Source organism: Akebia trifoliata, chromosome 4 (assembly GCF_017979445.1).
Source record: "Akebia trifoliata isolate Shusen 1 chromosome 4, ASM1797944v1, whole genome shotgun sequence".
Lineage (NCBI taxonomy): Eukaryota > Viridiplantae > Streptophyta > Magnoliopsida > Ranunculales > Lardizabalaceae > Akebia > Akebia trifoliata.
In genome coordinates this window covers 35,386,854-35,404,746 of record NC_141378.1, presented here as the reverse complement: position 1 = coordinate 35,404,746, position 17,893 = coordinate 35,386,854, and the positions used below count along the sequence as shown (strand labels likewise).

The 17,893-nt window shown below is 43.1% G+C and overlaps 1 protein-coding gene across 1 annotated transcript; it reads left to right on the top strand.

Moving 5' to 3' along the window:
- The first annotated feature begins 16,678 nt into the window (after positions 1-16,678).
- On the top strand, positions 16,679-17,041 carry LOC147404798 (uncharacterized). The gene has a single exon (XM_086437912.1). It carries the CDS (start codon positions 16,679-16,681, stop codon positions 17,039-17,041), a length of 363 nt encoding a protein of 120 aa, XP_086294038.1.
- The last annotated feature ends 852 nt before the right edge of the window (positions 17,042-17,893 follow it).

Genomic DNA, 17,893 nt, shown 5'->3' with positions numbered 1-17,893 from the left:
CCATTCCTATGAGTTGAGAAGGACTCAAATATCGGTTTCCTTAACATAGTTTAAAAAGATTTAAAATTGATTTTTGTTTTGAAAGTGGTTACAACCCCTATACTTTCAATCGAATTGAAGTTCGATCTATTGAAGAAAGGGAAGGGGAATATTACATCTTAGTGGCTTTCTAAAAAAAAATTAAAAAGGTGAAAAGAGTAGTATAGGAGGGATATGGAGAAGAGAGAAAGGGGGGAGAAAGGTATGTATTCCTTTGACCCATCTTGAAGATTTAATGTCTTTTTTCTTTCCTTCCTTCTTCTTCTTCTATATTTTCTTTTTTGAGTCCTTAGTGAAATATGAGAGTAGTTTTCTTTTAGATTAATGTGAGAGTATGAGAATGATGTAGAAGAGAGTTGAAAGAAGATTTTTTAGTCTAAGACTTTGGTGTCATTTTGAAAGGTGATGTGGGGTATTTATAGGTGTTTAGAATTTATTTTTTAGGATAAGATGTGAAAAGTTAGAAGAGTGGAAAATGACATGGGATTTGAGGGTAAGAGATGTGAAATTTGGAGTTGGGATAAGGGTATTTGTGGAAGGAGGGTAAATGGATAATTTTTTATCCAAATGATTTGGGTCTTTCCCGACCCATTTGGGTGGAATGTTTGGTGAGGTGAGATGATGGATGTTTGTTTTAAGAGAATGGGGATGTAAGGGAGTGGTTTGTTGATTGATTGTTAAGTAGATTGAATGAGAGTGGTGTTTAGGTTAGGAGAATGGGTTGTGTAAGAAATTTGTTGATTGGATTTTGGGAAGGTTAAGGGGATGATGACATGTGTCAAAAAAGGATGGGGAGGTGAGGTGATTAGATGAGTTGATTGGAGGGAAGAAGTGTAGGGATGACTTGTGAGAATGGGTTGAGGGTGAATGATGGAAGGAGGTGTGGGGTGTGATGTGGGTGGTTGGTTGTGTTAGAGAAATGTAAGGTTAGGTTTATGACATGGGGGTATGGGTTGTGATGTGGGTTGATAGTATGTTAGAAAAAAGTGATAGATTAGGATGTTGGGGTGGGGGTATGGATTGAGATGATTTTTAGAGAAAAGTGATGGGGGTAGGTAGTTGGATGAGGAAGGTGAGTTGGGGTGATGACATGTGTCCCATTTGATGATCAAAAGGTGATTGGTTGATATGGATAATGGTTTGTGGATTAGGGTTATGGATTATGAATGTGGATTTGAAGTGGTTAGGGCTTTGGTGTGTTAGGCTTGGGTTTTTGGAATGATTTTAGGTTATCGAAATTGGTTAGAGTTATTTTATAATGAGTTTTTGAGGATTGGTGTGTTTTAGGATTTAAGTAATGTGGGATTAAGTCTAGGTTAGGTTGGATAAGGCGAGAAGTGATTTTTGGTGAGTTGAGAGTTTGTGGGCCCTAAACAGGCTTGGGATATTTTTGATCATGAGGGTGGAGCGGTGAAAGGTGAGAGTACGCCAAGTCTTTTGGGTGGGTCCATTAGACCTTTAGGAGTCTTAGGAGTCTCATATTGATCAAAATGTCACGTTTAGATGAATTGGGCTTTTCAGGCCTGTTAGCAAGTTATTTAGAAAATCTAATTTTTTTGCCTTTTCGAGTGGGGGCTCGTTCAAAGTACTTCACCAACTCCGTGTTGATGCCGGCTCCGCGCCGAGAAGCTGCTTTTTCTTTAAAACTCATTTACCTGATAATAAACAACTTGACCCGACCTAATAAAAACATCATGCATCTTCATGTTTTGTAAATAAGATAGTAACGCTTGGTCTTCTGTACACACAGGTAGTCAAACGAAAGAAATATAAACAGCCAGAGGTACCTCTGTATTTTCTCAGATCTTTCACCGCTACCATAAGTTCTTCCAAACCTACACAACCCACAGTAACTGAAACGTCAGATGTTGATCCCAAATAGCAAAACTACTAAAAATGGTAGAGAGGCAAGAAGATATGCTAAGTGTCGTGTTAGCCAATGCCAGCATCATACAGGCTCAGACAATGCAACACCCTGCAATAGGGTCAAATCAGGATCTACCTGAGCAACCTCCACAAGGACCACAGACTACTATGCCTCCCGTAGTGTCGGAATATCAAGGCCCCTTACTCTATATTCCACAAAATCGACCACCTCCTGTGGTCATTCCTAATGATGAATACGAGTACAGGGCCACTGAGGCTAAAAGTGCTACAAACGAAAAATTGGCTCAACAAATCGAGTCTCTGTAAGAAGAAATGAGGAGGATGAAAGGCCTCAATACCCTGAGTGGAACTTGATTTAAGGACCTCTGCTTTAACCCAAATGCACAGTTGCCGACCAAGTTTAAGTGTCTGAAATTCGAGAAATATAACAGAGTAGGGTGTCCTCTATCGCATCTAAAATTATACTGTGGGTCTATGTGCCAATATGGCGAGGATGACAGATTGCTAGTGCAGTTGTTTTAGAGGAGTTTAACAGGGCCGGCACTCAAATGGTTCTCCAGGTTAGATCACACGCTCATCAAGAACTGGCAAGACCTGGTAGAAATGTTATGGCACAATTATCGGTTCAATATAGATGTTGGTCTAAATAGGAACGACATGGCCAAGATGACAAGAAAACAAAGAGAAACGGTGAAAGAGTATGCACAGAGGTAGCGAGAGTCAGCCTCACAAGTAAGGCTTGCAATGACCGAGCAAGAGATAAACACCACATTTATCTCAACACTAGGGTACGCCTTCTACACTCATCTGGTGGGGCACACCACAGCACATTCTCGAATCTGGTACAAGTAGCAGATCGGGTCGAGGATGGGATCCGAATCGGTTTGATATTTGATTTCACAAGTTTAGGGACAACAACATGAATCCCTTCTCAAAGAAAGCCAGTGCTTACGGGAAAAAAGAGGGAAGAACCATAGGTCAACAACGTACAGCCAAACCGACCCCTCTTCATCCTTTCACCAGCACCAAGACCACAAACGCCATCAACTTCATGGGCATCAACACTACCACTAGCTTGGAACCCTGCACCTCGAAACCAATTCAAGGCAAATCCTCTACCAGTCGCATAGCAGGCACAACTATATGGGCAGAACCAGGAGATACGACCCAACAGGGTAAACAGAGTGTTAACCAGATTACCTATGACGTTATCAGAATTACTCCCAATCCTACTCAGGGGTGAATATCTTACAAATCATCCACCAAATCCCGATATGACTAAAGGGCCAGGGTACAACCTCAATTTGTTCTGCGAATTTCATATGGGTGCGCCAGGGCACTTTACAGATCAATGTTGGCAACTTAAGCACCAGGTGCAGAATTTGATAGATAAAAAGGCACTCATATTGGATGGGCTGGCAAATCCCACTTAGCAGCAAAACATCAATTAAAATCCTCTACCCACCCACAATGGATGGGGAAATGGACACGGAGTGCATGTCATTTGCGAAGAACTCGACTTCAATCCATCAGATCTAATAGCCCCTATTGAGGCAAAAATCAGGGTTCATTTAACAAAGAAAGCAGAAATGCTCACGATCAACACAGTCAACCAATACACGACAAACCCCCTCCGAAATACACGACCGCCACTCAGATTGGCTGATCTCACTATCCACCCCACACCTCAAATCCCCAATGATGCTATCCGACCACCTCTTATCATACCTTACACGTCGCCAAGTCATCAAAATATGACTCGACCCCCCTTCATATATCATACACTCCATCCTTACGTCTACCGCTCGTCATCCCATACAATCCATCAACTCCTCCTATCACCACCACATCCAAGTCATCACCACCACTCCTCATTCTCAGTGAAAAACCTGATCCACTTTCGATGATCATCCGCTCACCTAAACCATTACCCTATAGCTCCAATCAAGCCATCTCTTGGAGCTACGAGACAACTATCACCATATCCACAGGGGTTGATACAATGAAAAAAACAATGGTGGCTAACATTGGTCATATGAAAAAGGTAGGAAGGTGCCAAAAGTTACCGACAAAGGGAGTAAGCATCAAAGAAGAAATAAAAGAAACAGAAAAGGGGGTGACAGATGAAAAAAAAAGGAAAGAAAAGGGAAAAGGTAACATGTATAAAGATGACAAGATGGAAGAGAAGGCAAAAGTGACAGATAAGGAAGCTGCAGACTTCATTAAGCTCATTCGTAAGAGTGAGCATAATATAATGGACCAATTGAACAAGCAACCAGCTCAAATCAGCATTGTAGACACCCCAATTTGAACGGGCCCTCACTTGAAAGGGCCCAAAAACATTAATTTTTAATAAATTTAGCCAAAGGGCCTCAATGGCCCGAACCCTCGAAATATGGCAATTTCATCAAAATCAAAGCCTCTAACACTTCTCAATGGGTTAGTAGGTCCATCAAAAGGATTCGGTATGCCCCCTTCTACCCCGCTTCATTCAAAATACCGATTTTCCAACAAAATAGGCCAACAGGCCTCTAAGGCCCAAAACATTAAAAAATGGTAATTTTGAGTAAACCGAGGCTCCTAAGACCACCCAATGGTCTAAGGGACCCACCAAAGGGATCGGACCCATCCTATGTTATCCCAACCTTCACCGCTCCACGCTTACACCCAAAAAAATTGATAAAATCCTTCAACGAGCCTAAAAGGCCCAATTTGCCAACACGTGGCATTTTTGATCGAATCGACAATTACAAAAATCTCAAAAAAATTAATAAATTATAAAAATGTGAGACTTGGGATGCCAACCCATCATTCACCTTCCACCGCTCCACCTCAAAACCCACAAACACCGTAAGTCCATGTAAGGCCCATAAACCCTTAACCCACTCCTAAACCAATTTTCCACTTTACACCCTAACCCAAAATTAACTCCATGTCATCTAAACCCTAACACCTACCTTCCATCAAATATCCAACCTAAAACAAATCCTAACTAAGCCAAAATGACCCACAACCCTCCTAAACCCAAGCCCAACACTTAAAAACCCATAAACCTATCCAATCTATTACCCAACCCACTACCTTAACCCATTATCCATTATCCACATCAACCAATCACAATCTTCACATCAAAAGATGACACATGTCATCACCACCATTCACCTCCTTCATCTAATCACCCACCCTCATCACCATTCTCTAAACAACTCATCCCATATCACCTCTCTCCAAATCACCTCAACCCATACCCTACCCTAACCTACCCTATCCCCATCCTCTAACATCATCAACCACCCACACCTCAACCCATACCCTAATCCATCACCATTATCTAACATCATCAACCACCCACATCACCACCCATATCTCTTCCCATCATTTTCCTTAAAACACTCCAATAAAATCACCTCAACCCATACTTCTCTCATCATCAACTAACTAACCCATACTTCCCTCTTTAATCAAACAACCCCCATCAACCAATCAACCAATCTCATCACCTCATCCTTTCATCACATATGCCACATGGCATCATCCCCTCTCTCCTCCCAAAAACCAATTTAACAACCCATTACACAACCATTCTCCTAAATCTACACACCTCACCCCATCAACCAACCTAACACTCTTTTCCTAAACAACTCCCTTACACTCCCACTCCACCATCAACCATCACTCCTATCAACCCACCAAACACTCTACCCAAATGGATTTGGGTAGGATCCAAACCATTTGGGTCAAAATCTCACCCATCTTCATTCTTTACAAAACTACCCCTAAATTCACTCCAAATTTCACAATCCCATCTTCTAAAAACCATGCCATTACCCATTCTCCCAACCTTTAACCCCATTATACCCTCAAACCATCCTCCAAACACTATAAATACCCCTCCCCTCCTTCCAAAAAGTTTTACCAAGTCTCATAAGAAAAAAATAAGTTTCCTCTACTTATCTCTACTACTTTTCCTACCACCCTCTAAAAAAGAAATCAATTTTTCTCATACTCCACCAAGGACAAAAGAATTCAAGGAAGAAGAAGAAGAAGAAGAAAAGAGAATCAAGGATACAAGGTGGGTGCAACAAACACCCCCCCCTCTCTCTCTCTACCCTCTCCTCTTCCCTTTTCTATCATCCCCCTTTTTTTCATTTTATTTTAAATAGGTTGAGCATGAAGGGCTAAAGGTCTAAAAGGGTTATTTCCATCAATGAAATAACCCTATGACCAAGCCAAAAGTGAACCCCTATCGAGGGTACAAACACTCCCATGTGGCACTTTATTTTCCGAGGTTCTTTAAAATAAAAAATGACCGAATTGTATTGAGGTTACCGCCACTTGGTGGGGAGAAAGGGGTGCCTAACACCTTCCCTTTTCTCCAACCGAACCACTTACCTGAATCTCTAGGTTTGATCAATCCTTATCCATTGTGAGTCACTAACGCCAAAAATGTCACTTTTTTGCAAAAAATGTACATCGGGTGACCATTCACACCCACTTACAACTTGAATGGTGGCGACTCCAAATCATCGTAGATGTGACCGTCGTAATGACGAAAATCACGTGTCTACAGCTGGCGACTCCACTGGGAATACCATGGTTCACCCCTTGTGACAACTCAGTCATTTTTTAAAAAAGAAGAAAAAAAAAGCATAGATTTGTGTTTACTAACATGGTTTGTTTGTGGCTTCTTATGTTTCTTTTCTATTTTGTTTCAAGGTCCATTGTAACATTTATTTATTTTTCGTTGCTTGTATGTTGTATTTGTAAGGGGGTCGATGAAAAGAAATAAAAAAAAATGCACATGTGCACTTGCGAGCATAGCCTTACTTCCAAGCCACCCTACCCTCAATATACATAGCCCCGATGCTTAGTAGTTCTATGGCTTGAGATTGTTATTTCAAGTGTCGAGAATGAACACATCAAACCCGATCACCAACCAACGACGTGTGTACTTCGGTATGCATCGAGGTTTGAAGATCGGGTAGCTGTGAAGCCACCTATTAAACTCATGCATATGCTCGGCTAGATGAGCTAGGACACAAATTTTGATGTTATATCGACCACCAAGCAATGTTGAAATTGTACAAGTTGTAGTCGGGCCTTGAAGCCCAAGTTGTAAGCCCCAAAGAGGCACGCGTCGTTTTCCTTCCATCTCCCCTTAGGTAAAAGGGGAGGAATGCATCACATTAATATTCAAAAAAAAGAAAAAAGAAAAAAAAGTGAGCAAAGGACTTAGAACAATGGGAGACATCCAAAACAGTGGCAAGGAAACCAGTTTCTGTGATTTGCAGAAACTGGGTTTCTTTCTGGTCCGTGCCCATAACACAGTTAGGCACGAATGTGTCTCATCCGTTCCAGAAACACGGATGAAACATTGAGTACTTCATCCGTTCCAAAAGTACGGATAAGGCAACGGAGATCTTAACCGTGCTCCAAATACGATTAAAACGAAAAATCACCTTATCCGTGTCTTGAGTACGGTTAAAATAATAGATGTCTCATCCGTGCCATTAACACGGACCAGAGTGAACTCGACCCTACAGGTTGAACTCGACAGTCCATTTTTGAAGGGGGCCACTTACTAATCGATCCAACGTTGATGGCATCCTTAGAAAAATCTCAAGTTTTGGGACAAATTAAGTAACGTGGATTTTGTTAATTAATGTTTCCAAAAAAAAAAAAACAAAAAAAAAGGGAAGGGGCGGAATTTGCGAATTTTTCGACTCAAAACGATTTTGTGAATCGGGCCCCACTTGCATCCATTAAAATCGGGTCCACGACCCAGACCCAGATCCATTTTTCAACTGGGTCCACGACCCAGATCCTGTCCAAATGGGTCTACGACCCAGATCAGACCTAGATTCACTTTCAACAGGGTCAACGACCCTGATCCATTTCCAATTGGGTTATGACCTAGATCTGATCCAATTGGGTCACGACCCAGATCCGATCCAACTGGGTCCATGACCCATATCCACTTCCAACTGGGTCCACGACCTAGATCTAGTCCAACTAGGCCCATGACCCAGATCCATCTCAACTGGGTTTACAACCCAAATCCGATCCCACTGGGTCCACGACCCAAATCCAACTCATTTCAACTGGGTTTACAACCCAGATCTACTTTCAATTGGATCAGCAACCCAGATCCAGATCCAATTTCAAACCAAGTCCGCGATCTAACAAAGATAACAACCAATTGGTCGACTCAAATACATGTAATTTTTCAAAAAAAAAAAAAAAAAAAACAAACAAAACCAGATTTTAAAAAGCACCAATTGTAGTTCTTGATCAAAGTCGGTGCCTAGAAAGATCTTACCCTGTTGATACGAGGGGGATAGACTATGTCTATTCAAGGAACAAGGTGATTTAAGAGTGCCATTGTGCGCCGTCTCTTCCTTGGAGATCTGCCTGGCCGGCGATGATTTCAGAGAACTGAATCGGAGGCTACTAAAAAATGGGTTATTCCAAATCGATTTATCTCAAAAATTACTTTTTTAAAATATCTTCCCGACTCCGTGTCAATGCCAGCTCTATGCTGATGAAATTCTTTTTTAGAAATTTTTTCCCGACTCCGTGTCGATGCCAGCTCCGTACTGACGGAATTACTTTTTCAAAATATTTTCCCGACCCCGTGTCGATGCCAGCTCCGTGCTGACGCCAGCTCCGTGCTGATGCCAACTTCGTGTTGATGCCGACTCCGTGTCGATGCCAGCTCCGTGCTGATGAAATTATCTTTTCAAAATCTTTTCTGACTCCGTGTCGATACCAGCTCCATGCAGATGAAATTACGTTTTCAAAATATTTTCCGACTCCGTGTCGATACCAGCTCCGTGCTGATGAAATTACTTTTCAAAATATCTTTTCCGACTCCGTGTAAATGCCAGCTCCGTGCTGATGCCAACCCCGTGTCGATACCAGCTCCATGCTGATGAAATTACCTTTTCAAAATGCTTTCCCGACTCCGTGCTGATGCCAACTCTGTGTTGATGCCGACTTCGTGTTGATGCCAGCTCCGGGCTGAGATAATTTCGCTTTCAAAATATTTTTTCCGACTCCGTGTTGATGCCAGCTCTGTGCTGATGAAATTACCTTTTCAAAATATTTTTTCGACTCCGTGTCGATGCCAGCTCTGTGCTGATGAAATTACTTTTCAAAATGTCTTTTCTGACTCCGTGTCGATGCTAACTCCGTGCTGATGCCAACTCCGTGTCGATGCCGACTTCGTGTCGATGCCAGCTCCGCGCTGAGTTAATTTCATTTTCAAAAATCTTACCGACTCCGTGTCGATGCCAGCTCCGTGCTGATGCCAACTCCGTGTTGACGTCGACTCCGTGTCGATGCCAGCTCCGTGCTGATGTAATTCTTTTGTAAAATATTTTACCAACTTCGTGTTGATGCCGGCTCCGCGCAGAGAAATTACTTTTTTCGCTAAAACTCGTAATAAACAACTTTACCCGACGTAATAAAACATCATGCATCTTTATTTTTGTAAGCAAGATAGTAACACTTGGTCGTCTGTACACACAGGTGGCCAAGCGAAAGAAATACAAGCAGCCATAAGTGCCTCCCTATTGTCTCAGATCGTTTACCGTCACCATGAGTTCTTTCGAACAGATACAACCTCCAATGATCGAAGCATCAGGTATCGACCCACAAATAACAGCACTATTGAAGATAATTGAAAGGCAAGAGAAGATAGTAAGCACTGTGTTAGCCAATGCTAGCATCCTACAAGCTTAAACAATACAACAGCACGCATCCGGGTCGAATCAAGAGTTACCCGAGCAACCCCCACAGGGACCACAGACCACAATGTCGCCTGCAGTGCCTGAATACCAAGGGCCTCCGCTCTATCGTCTACCCCCTGTGGTCATTCCCGATGATGAATGTGAGTATAGGGCTACGGAAGCCAAAAGTACAACAGATGAAAAATTGGCTTAACAGATCGAATCTCTACAGGAAGAAATGAGGAGAATGAAGGGCTTTGACACTATGAGCGGCACTCGATTCAAGGATCTGTGCTTTTACCCCAATGCTCAATTACCAGCCAAGTTCAAGTGTCTAGAATTCGAAAAATATAACGGAGTAGGGTGTCCGCTATCGCATCTGAAGTTGTATTGTGGATCCATGTGTCAGTATGGTGAGGATGACAAGTTATTGGTACAACTGTTTCAAAGGAGCTTAACAGGGCCGGCGCTCAAATGATTTCTGGACTGGATCACTCACTCATTAAGAACTGGCAAGACTTAGCCGAAATGCTCTGGAAAAATTACCGGTTCAAGATTGATGTGGGGCTAGATCGAAACGACATGGCCAAAATGACAAGAAAGCAACGGGAAACGATGAAAGAGTATGCACAGAGATGGTGGGAGTCTGCCTCACAAGTAAGGCCCGTAATGACAGAACAAGAGATGAACACTACGTTTATGTCGACACTAGGGCACGCCTTCTATACTCATCTGGTGGAGCACACCACAGGCACATTCTCGAACCTGGTACAAGTAGCAGATCGGGTCGAGGACGGGATCCGAACCGGTCTGATCTTCGATTTCACGAGTCTAGGGGCAACAACAGGAATCCATTCTCAGAGAAAGCCAGTGCCTCCAGGGAAGAAGAGGGAAGAAACTCAGGTCAATAACGTACAACCAAATCGACCCCTCTTCATCCCTTCACCAACACCAAGACCACAAGCACCACCAACTTCATGGATACCAGCACCGCCAACATGGAACCTTCCACCTCAAAACCAATTCAGTGTAAATCCTCCACCAGTTGCACAGTAGGCCCCACTATATGGGCAGAACCAGCAGGCATGACCCAACAGAGTAAACAGAGTGTTTACCAGGTTACCTATGACACTGTCGGAATTACTGCCAATCTTACTCAGGGGTAAGTATCTTGCAAAATGCCCGCCAAATCCTGAGGCTGCCAAAGGGCTAAGGTACAACCCCAATTTATTCTGCAAATTTCACATGGGTGCACTAGGGCACTCTACAAACCAATACTGGCAGCTCAAGCATCAAGTACAGAACCTGATCGATAAAAAGGCTCTCATCCTAGATGGGCCTACCAACCCGCCTCAACAACAGAACATCAATCAAAACCCCCTACCTACTCACAATGGAGAGGGGAGTGGGCACAGGGTAAATTTCATCTGCGGAGAACTCGATTTCAACCCTTCGGATTTGATAGCACCTATTGAGACGAAAATCAGGGTCCACCTAACCCAGGAATCCAAGGCATCAACGGTTAACATAGTCAACCACTACACAACCAACACATCCCAAAATTCACTGCCACCACTCAGATTGGCCGACCTCACCATCCATCCCACTCATCAAAATACGACTACCCGACCACCCTTAGTCATACCTTACGGATCACCCCATCATCAAAATTCGACCCGGCCTCCCCTTGTCATACCTTACGCATCACCATATTCTCAAGGATCAACTTGACCCCTCCTTCACATACCATACACTTCGTCTCCACGTCCATCACTCGTCATTCCATATACTCCATCGGCCCTTTACACAACTCCTCCTACTACTGCTACCTCTAAATCACCACCACCACCCCTCATCCTCAACATGAAACCCGATCCATCTCCCATAACCATACGCTCACCTAAACCATTCCCCTATAGCTCCGATCAGGCAGTCCCCTGGAGCTATGAGACAACTATCACCACAACAGCGGGGGTCAAAACAAAGAAGGAAACAATAGTGGCTAACATCGGCCATATGACAAGGGAAGGAAAATGCCAAAAATTATTAGAAAATGAGGCGAATGTCAAGGAAGGAACGGAAGAGACTGCGAAAGAGGTAACTGATGAAGAAAAAAGGCAAGTTAAGGGAAAGGGTAAGCTGTATAAGGATGAGAAGACAGAAGAAAAGGTGATGGTGATAGACAAAGAAGCTGCAGACTTTGTTAAGCTTGTACTCAAGAGCGAGCATAATATAGTAGACAGACTGAACAAGCAGCCAGCTCAAATCAGTATTCTGGGACTGATGCAAAAATCGGAATAGCACTAAAAGGCGCTACTGAGAGTTCTGGGGAGATCACATGTACCTGCAACCACTTCACCGACGAAGTTGGAACAAACGATTGGCCAAATCATGGCCCCCAACCCTATCATTTTCATGGAGAATGAATTTACGCCCGAGGGAACGGGGCACGTCGAACCACTGAACATCATGGTCATATGCAAGGGCATGATGGTCGCCAGAGTATTGATTGATAATGGCTCAGCGCTTAACGTCTGTCCACTTGAAACCTTCCGGAAACTCAACACTGATTGGTCGCATGTGAAACCCAACAACAAGGTTGTTCGAGGTTTTGATAGCTCAAGAAGGGACTCGCTGGGAGAAGTAGACCTATCGATCACAATAGGTCCTTGCACTTTTGAAGTCATGGAAATACCAACGACCTTCAACTTGTTACTGGGCAGACCTTGGATCCACATTGCCAGAGCTGTACCTTCCTTATTGCACCAAAGAGTCAAATTTTATTATGGGACAGAGGATGATATCAGTATTGGCAGAGAACCTTATCCTGGCTGGCAGAGCTCCAGACGTGCCGTTTATTGATATAGAAATGACGAAAGACAAGGCACTCTACCATTCATACCAATTCGCTGTTGTCAATCACATCGAGAAAGGAAATGAGAAGATAAAGGCAAAGCTATCAAGAACAAGTCTGATGATTGGTCGGGTCATGAAAAGGGCAGGCTATCGACCCAAGCAAGGGTTGGGACCGGGAAGAAAAGGAAGAGCTACACCGGTCGAAGCGAGAAAGCATACTCCCAATTTTGGTTTGGGGTTTAGGCCCACAAAAAGGGATATTGTAGAAATGAATGATAAGAAAAAAAGCTTCGATTAGCGATAAGGCAAAATCATGAACCGAACGTCTGGAATCTGGGCCGAGTTCCTCATATCAGTGTTAGCTTCCCAAGATCACATGCCAGACCCGACAGCTTATCAGAACCACCATCAACAAAAAAACCAAAAAGGGTAAACCCCAAACCAGTGCACATTCAAGAAGACCCAATCGTAGAGTCCCAATCATCCTTCGAAGAAGGCATTAATGTTCTATTCAATGGGGATTCCGATGAAAGTCCATCAGAGACTGCTCCAAAATCCACTAAAGTGGAAGTCACTACCAACCAAGAGAACAACTCACCATTTTCATCAGGCATTGACTGGGCATCCGTTGTCATCCCGCCGAGCTTGGGAGGGACTATGCCCCAATCTAACAACAACCAATCGGAGATCATGGTCACCTCTGAACCACCATCCAAATCATCCAACGAATTACTTACTCATCTCATCTGCCCCCTTAGAGAAGGGGAGACATTTCACAACTGGGAAGAATTCCAATTGATACTCGAGGTTGTCGAGGCCTAAAAAAAAATGCTGTTAGGCGACATCAATTTGCCCGAGGATCATAACGAGCCTTCGTCCTCGGGTAAAGACTGTTTTGGAGGCTCCCTATCTTTATTAAAAAGTTTGCATGATTGTTCTTCTTATTTCAGGTATCAAGAAAATTACAAAAAAACAAATATTTCTCAAAAAGTAAAAAAATAAAAAATTTCTCAAAAAATAAAAAATTCAAAAAGCTTTCAAAATTGCAAAAAAATAGATATTTTCTAAAAACCAAAAAAAGAGTTTTCAAAGGATCTATCTCCATCAAATGAGTATCCAGATAAAATAGAATTTGAAAGGGACGAGTATGATTTCGATCTTGAACCTGACTTCGACCTCATGGGGATAGAAGAAGAGTCTGAGGACGAGATGGAATACCCACCCAAAGAAATCAAAGATTTGGTATAACGTCACGAAAGAGGTGTTCAGCCAAACGTCAAGGATACAGACTTAATCAACCTTGGTACCGAAGAGGACCCACAAATTGTCAAAATAGGAGCTTTGTTAACGTCAGAACAAAAAGGAGAAATGGTCGAATTCCTACGAAACTATCAAGACGTCTTTGCATGGTCATACAGAGATATACCGGGGTTAGATACAGATCTCCTCGTTCACAAGTTGCCAATCGCTTCTGGAAGTAAGCCAATCAAACAGAAACTGAGAAGATTGAAGCCTGAATGGACTCTCAAGGTCAAGGACGAGGTCATGAAACAGTTCGAAACCGGATTTCTTGCAGTTTCTACGTATCCGAAATGGCTAGCTAACATCGTCCCAATACCAAAGAAGGATGGAAAAGTACGCATGTGTGTTGACTATCGAGACTTGAACAAAGCCAGTCCTAAGGATGATTTTCCACTTCCGCACATCGACACTCTAGTCGATAGCATAGCAGGGCACGACATGTTTTCTTTCATGGACGATTTCTCAGGCTATAATTAGATAAAAATGGCAGAAGAAGACCAAGAAAAGACAGCGTTCATCACACCATGGGGTACTTTCCACTACAAAGTTATGCCGTTCGGGCTGAAAAACGCAGGGGCGACTTACCAACGGGCTATGATCGCACTATTCCACGACATGATCCATAAGGAAATGGAGGTCTACGTATACAACATGATCGCTAAATCTGACATTAAAGAAGACCATCTGGTAAATTTGAAGAAGTTGTTCGACATACTCAGAAAATACAGCTTGAGGCTAAATCTGACAAAATGTGTGTTCGGGGCAACATCGGGCAAGCTACTGGGGTTCATCGTTAGCAGAAGGGGCATTGAAATAGATCCGGCTAAGACTAAATATATCCTCAAGATGAAAGCACCTGTCCCCGAAAAAGACGTTCGGGGCTTTTTGGGGAGAATACAGTACATCAGTCGGTTTATAGCTCAACTGACGCCTATCTGTGAGCCAGTCTTCAAGCTATTAAGGAATGATACGCCGAAGAAGTGGAACAAAGATTGTCAGGAAGCATTCGATAAAATCAAGCAATATCTGCTCAATCCACCAGTCTTAGTCCCTCCTACTTCAAGGCGACCTCTGCTGATGTATATCTCGGTACAAGAAACGTCAATGGGGTGTGTGCTAGGGCAACACGATGAATCAGGACGGAAGGAACAGGCCATCTATTATCTCAGCAAGAAATTCACCGAGTATGAGGTAAAATATTCGACACTTGAGAAGACTTGCTGTGCGTTAGTCTGGACATCTCAACGACTGCGTCTTTATTTGCTTAGCTACTCAACTATGCTTATCGTCAGGATGGACCCCCTGAAGTACCTATTCGAAAAACCAGCACTAACAGGCCGCACAGCAAAATGGCAGTTATTGTTATCTGAGTTTGACATCACCTATGTCACGCAAAAAGCCATCAAAGGACAAGCCATCGTGGACGACCTCGCCGAGCACCCATTGCCTAACTACGAGCCGTTAAAAAAGAACTTCCCGGATGAAGCTATATTATTTACCGAGATTAGAAACGATGACGATGACGAAGAACCAGGCTGGAAAATGTACTTCGACGGAACAGCCAATTAGAAGAAAAATGAAATAGGGACAATTTTGATTAAATCAGATGGGTCCCATGTGCCAATCGCCATCAGATTTAAATTCCAATGCTCTAACAACGAGGCTGAATATGAAGTATGCATAACAGGGTTAAAAGCAGCACTAGATCTCGAGGTAGATGAGATTGATGTTTTCGGAGATTTAAGCTTAGTAGTCTATCAGACGACTAAAGAGTGGAAGACTCGGGAATAGAGACTGGTCCCTTACCATAAGTATCTAGAAGAACTAAGCTCACGCTTTGACAAAGTCTCATTTACATATATGCCAAGAGCTAAGAACCAGTTCGTCGATGTACTAGCTACATTTGCTTCCATGATTAGTATTTCAGAAGATCTGATCATCGACCCAATCGAGATTGGAATTCAAAATGAGCCGGCTTACTGTCTCTCTGTCGAAGTGGAAGAATCCGAAGAAAAGCCTTGGTACTCGGACATTAGGGCAAATCTCGAGGATCGAACCCTTCCCTCAGATGCAACGTCAAACGATCGTAGAACTATCCAAAAATTGGCAGGGCAATTCTTCATCAACAATGGCATCCTGTACAAGAAATCACATCACGAGGTCTTACTCCGATGCATGGCAAAAGTAGAAGCAAAATGACTAATCGGGACCGTACATGACGAAGTCTGTGGACCTCACATGAATGGTCATATGCTAGCAAAGAAGATTATGCGGATGGGATATTACTGGACAACAATGGAAAGTGACTGTTATCAGCATGTTCGCAAATGCCATCTATGCCAGATATACGCCAACAAGATCAATGTGCCGCCATCAGAATTGCATAATATGACCACGCCTTGGCCTTTCTCACTCTGGGGAATGGACATCATCGGGCCAATCTCACCTAAAGCTGCAAATGGGCATCGCTTCATCTTAGTGGCTATCGACTACTTCACCAAATGGATAGAAGCTGCCTCGTACGCCAACGTCATAAAAAGTAACGTCCTGAAATTTGTCAAAAATAGCATTGTCTGCAGATATGGGCTTCCCAGCAAACTAGTGACAGACAATGCCAAGACTTCAAGAACAGAGATATGATCAACATGTGCGAAGATTTCCAGATCACTCACCATAACTCTGTACCGTATAGACCAAAGATGAACGGAGCAGTCGAGGCAGCCAACAAGAACATCAAGAAGATCATCGAGAAGATGGCAGTTACGTACAAAGACTGATATGACATGTTGTTTTTTGCACTCCACGCCTATCGAACCTCGTTCAGAACTTCGACTGGGGCAACTCCGTATTCATTGGTCTATGGAATGGAAGCAATTTTACCTGTAGATGTCGAGATTCCTTCCCTCCGGATCCTAAAAGAAGTAGAGTTAGATGAAGCAGAATGGATCCAAGCTCGATTTGATCAACTGAACTTGATTGAAGAGAAGTGCCTTGCAGCCATCTGCCATGGACATATTTATCAGCGACGAATAGCTCGTGCCTATAATAAGAAGGTCAAACCCAGGGATTTCTCACCAGGAGACCTTGTACTGAAGAAGATCTTACTGATCCAAGAAGATGCTAGAGGAAAATTTCGACTGAATTATAAGGGACCATTTATCGTGAAGAAGGTGATGACGGAAGGAGTTCTGATCCTTACGGAGATGGACGGACAAGTATTCCCGTAACCGATCAATGCTGACACTGTCAAGAAGTACTAAAATACTCCTGGCTTGCATGAGGATAAACTGTGAACGGCTAAAAATACAAAAAAAATTAAAAAAGTCAAAAACTTGGACACTTGATTTGAGCTCGACCCAAATCTCCAGCCTAAACAAGTTCGAGAGACGCTGGGAGGAGACACAGATCACCTTTTCGAAACAAAAATAGGCAAACCCCAAGTCTAAACCATTCTAACTACATTCAGACCTTAAACTTTTTAACCTTCCACTACCATGAGCCTAAGCCAACATTTCGTCCCAACAAAAGTCCTTTTTGATCAGGGAATGTTCCAGGGTAACACAATGACAATTGCAGCATCAATGATCTTGCAACTTGGTCCAGATCTCCAAAGTCTTATCAGTCGTTGGAAGACTCGAGAAGGGAATCCAGGTCGGATATTCGAAGAAAAAGAGTACTCGAAGTGTAAAGTAGCCGATATCGCGGCTCAACTTGAGTTGCCGAACCACGAATAGTCGTCAGCAAACTCGAGAGGGGAATCTAGATTGATTACTCAAGAAAGAATGTCACTACAAGAGTAGAGTCGCCGATCTCGCAGCTCAACTTGAGTCACCAAGCCACAGAGACACAGTGACTCCGAACATAACTAAAATGTAAAAATAAAACAAAATACAACCGTAGTCTGAAAGGGCATAGTGAAAACCCGAAAGGGCACTATGAGCAAAAGAATCAGACTATGGCAAGACCAAAGCCACCGGCACGATGAAAATCCCAAAAAGGACGTCGATGCGCAAAAATGTGGAAATCGGGTCTGGTGAAAACCGTAACTGGCACCAGGGGCAATAAGGGTGAACCATATA

Excerpts from the sequence above, each read along its gene's own strand:
- LOC147404798 (XM_086437912.1), top strand. The coding sequence starts at position 16,679 with ATGGAAGCAATTTTACCTGTAGATGTCGAGATTCCTTCCCTCCGGATC.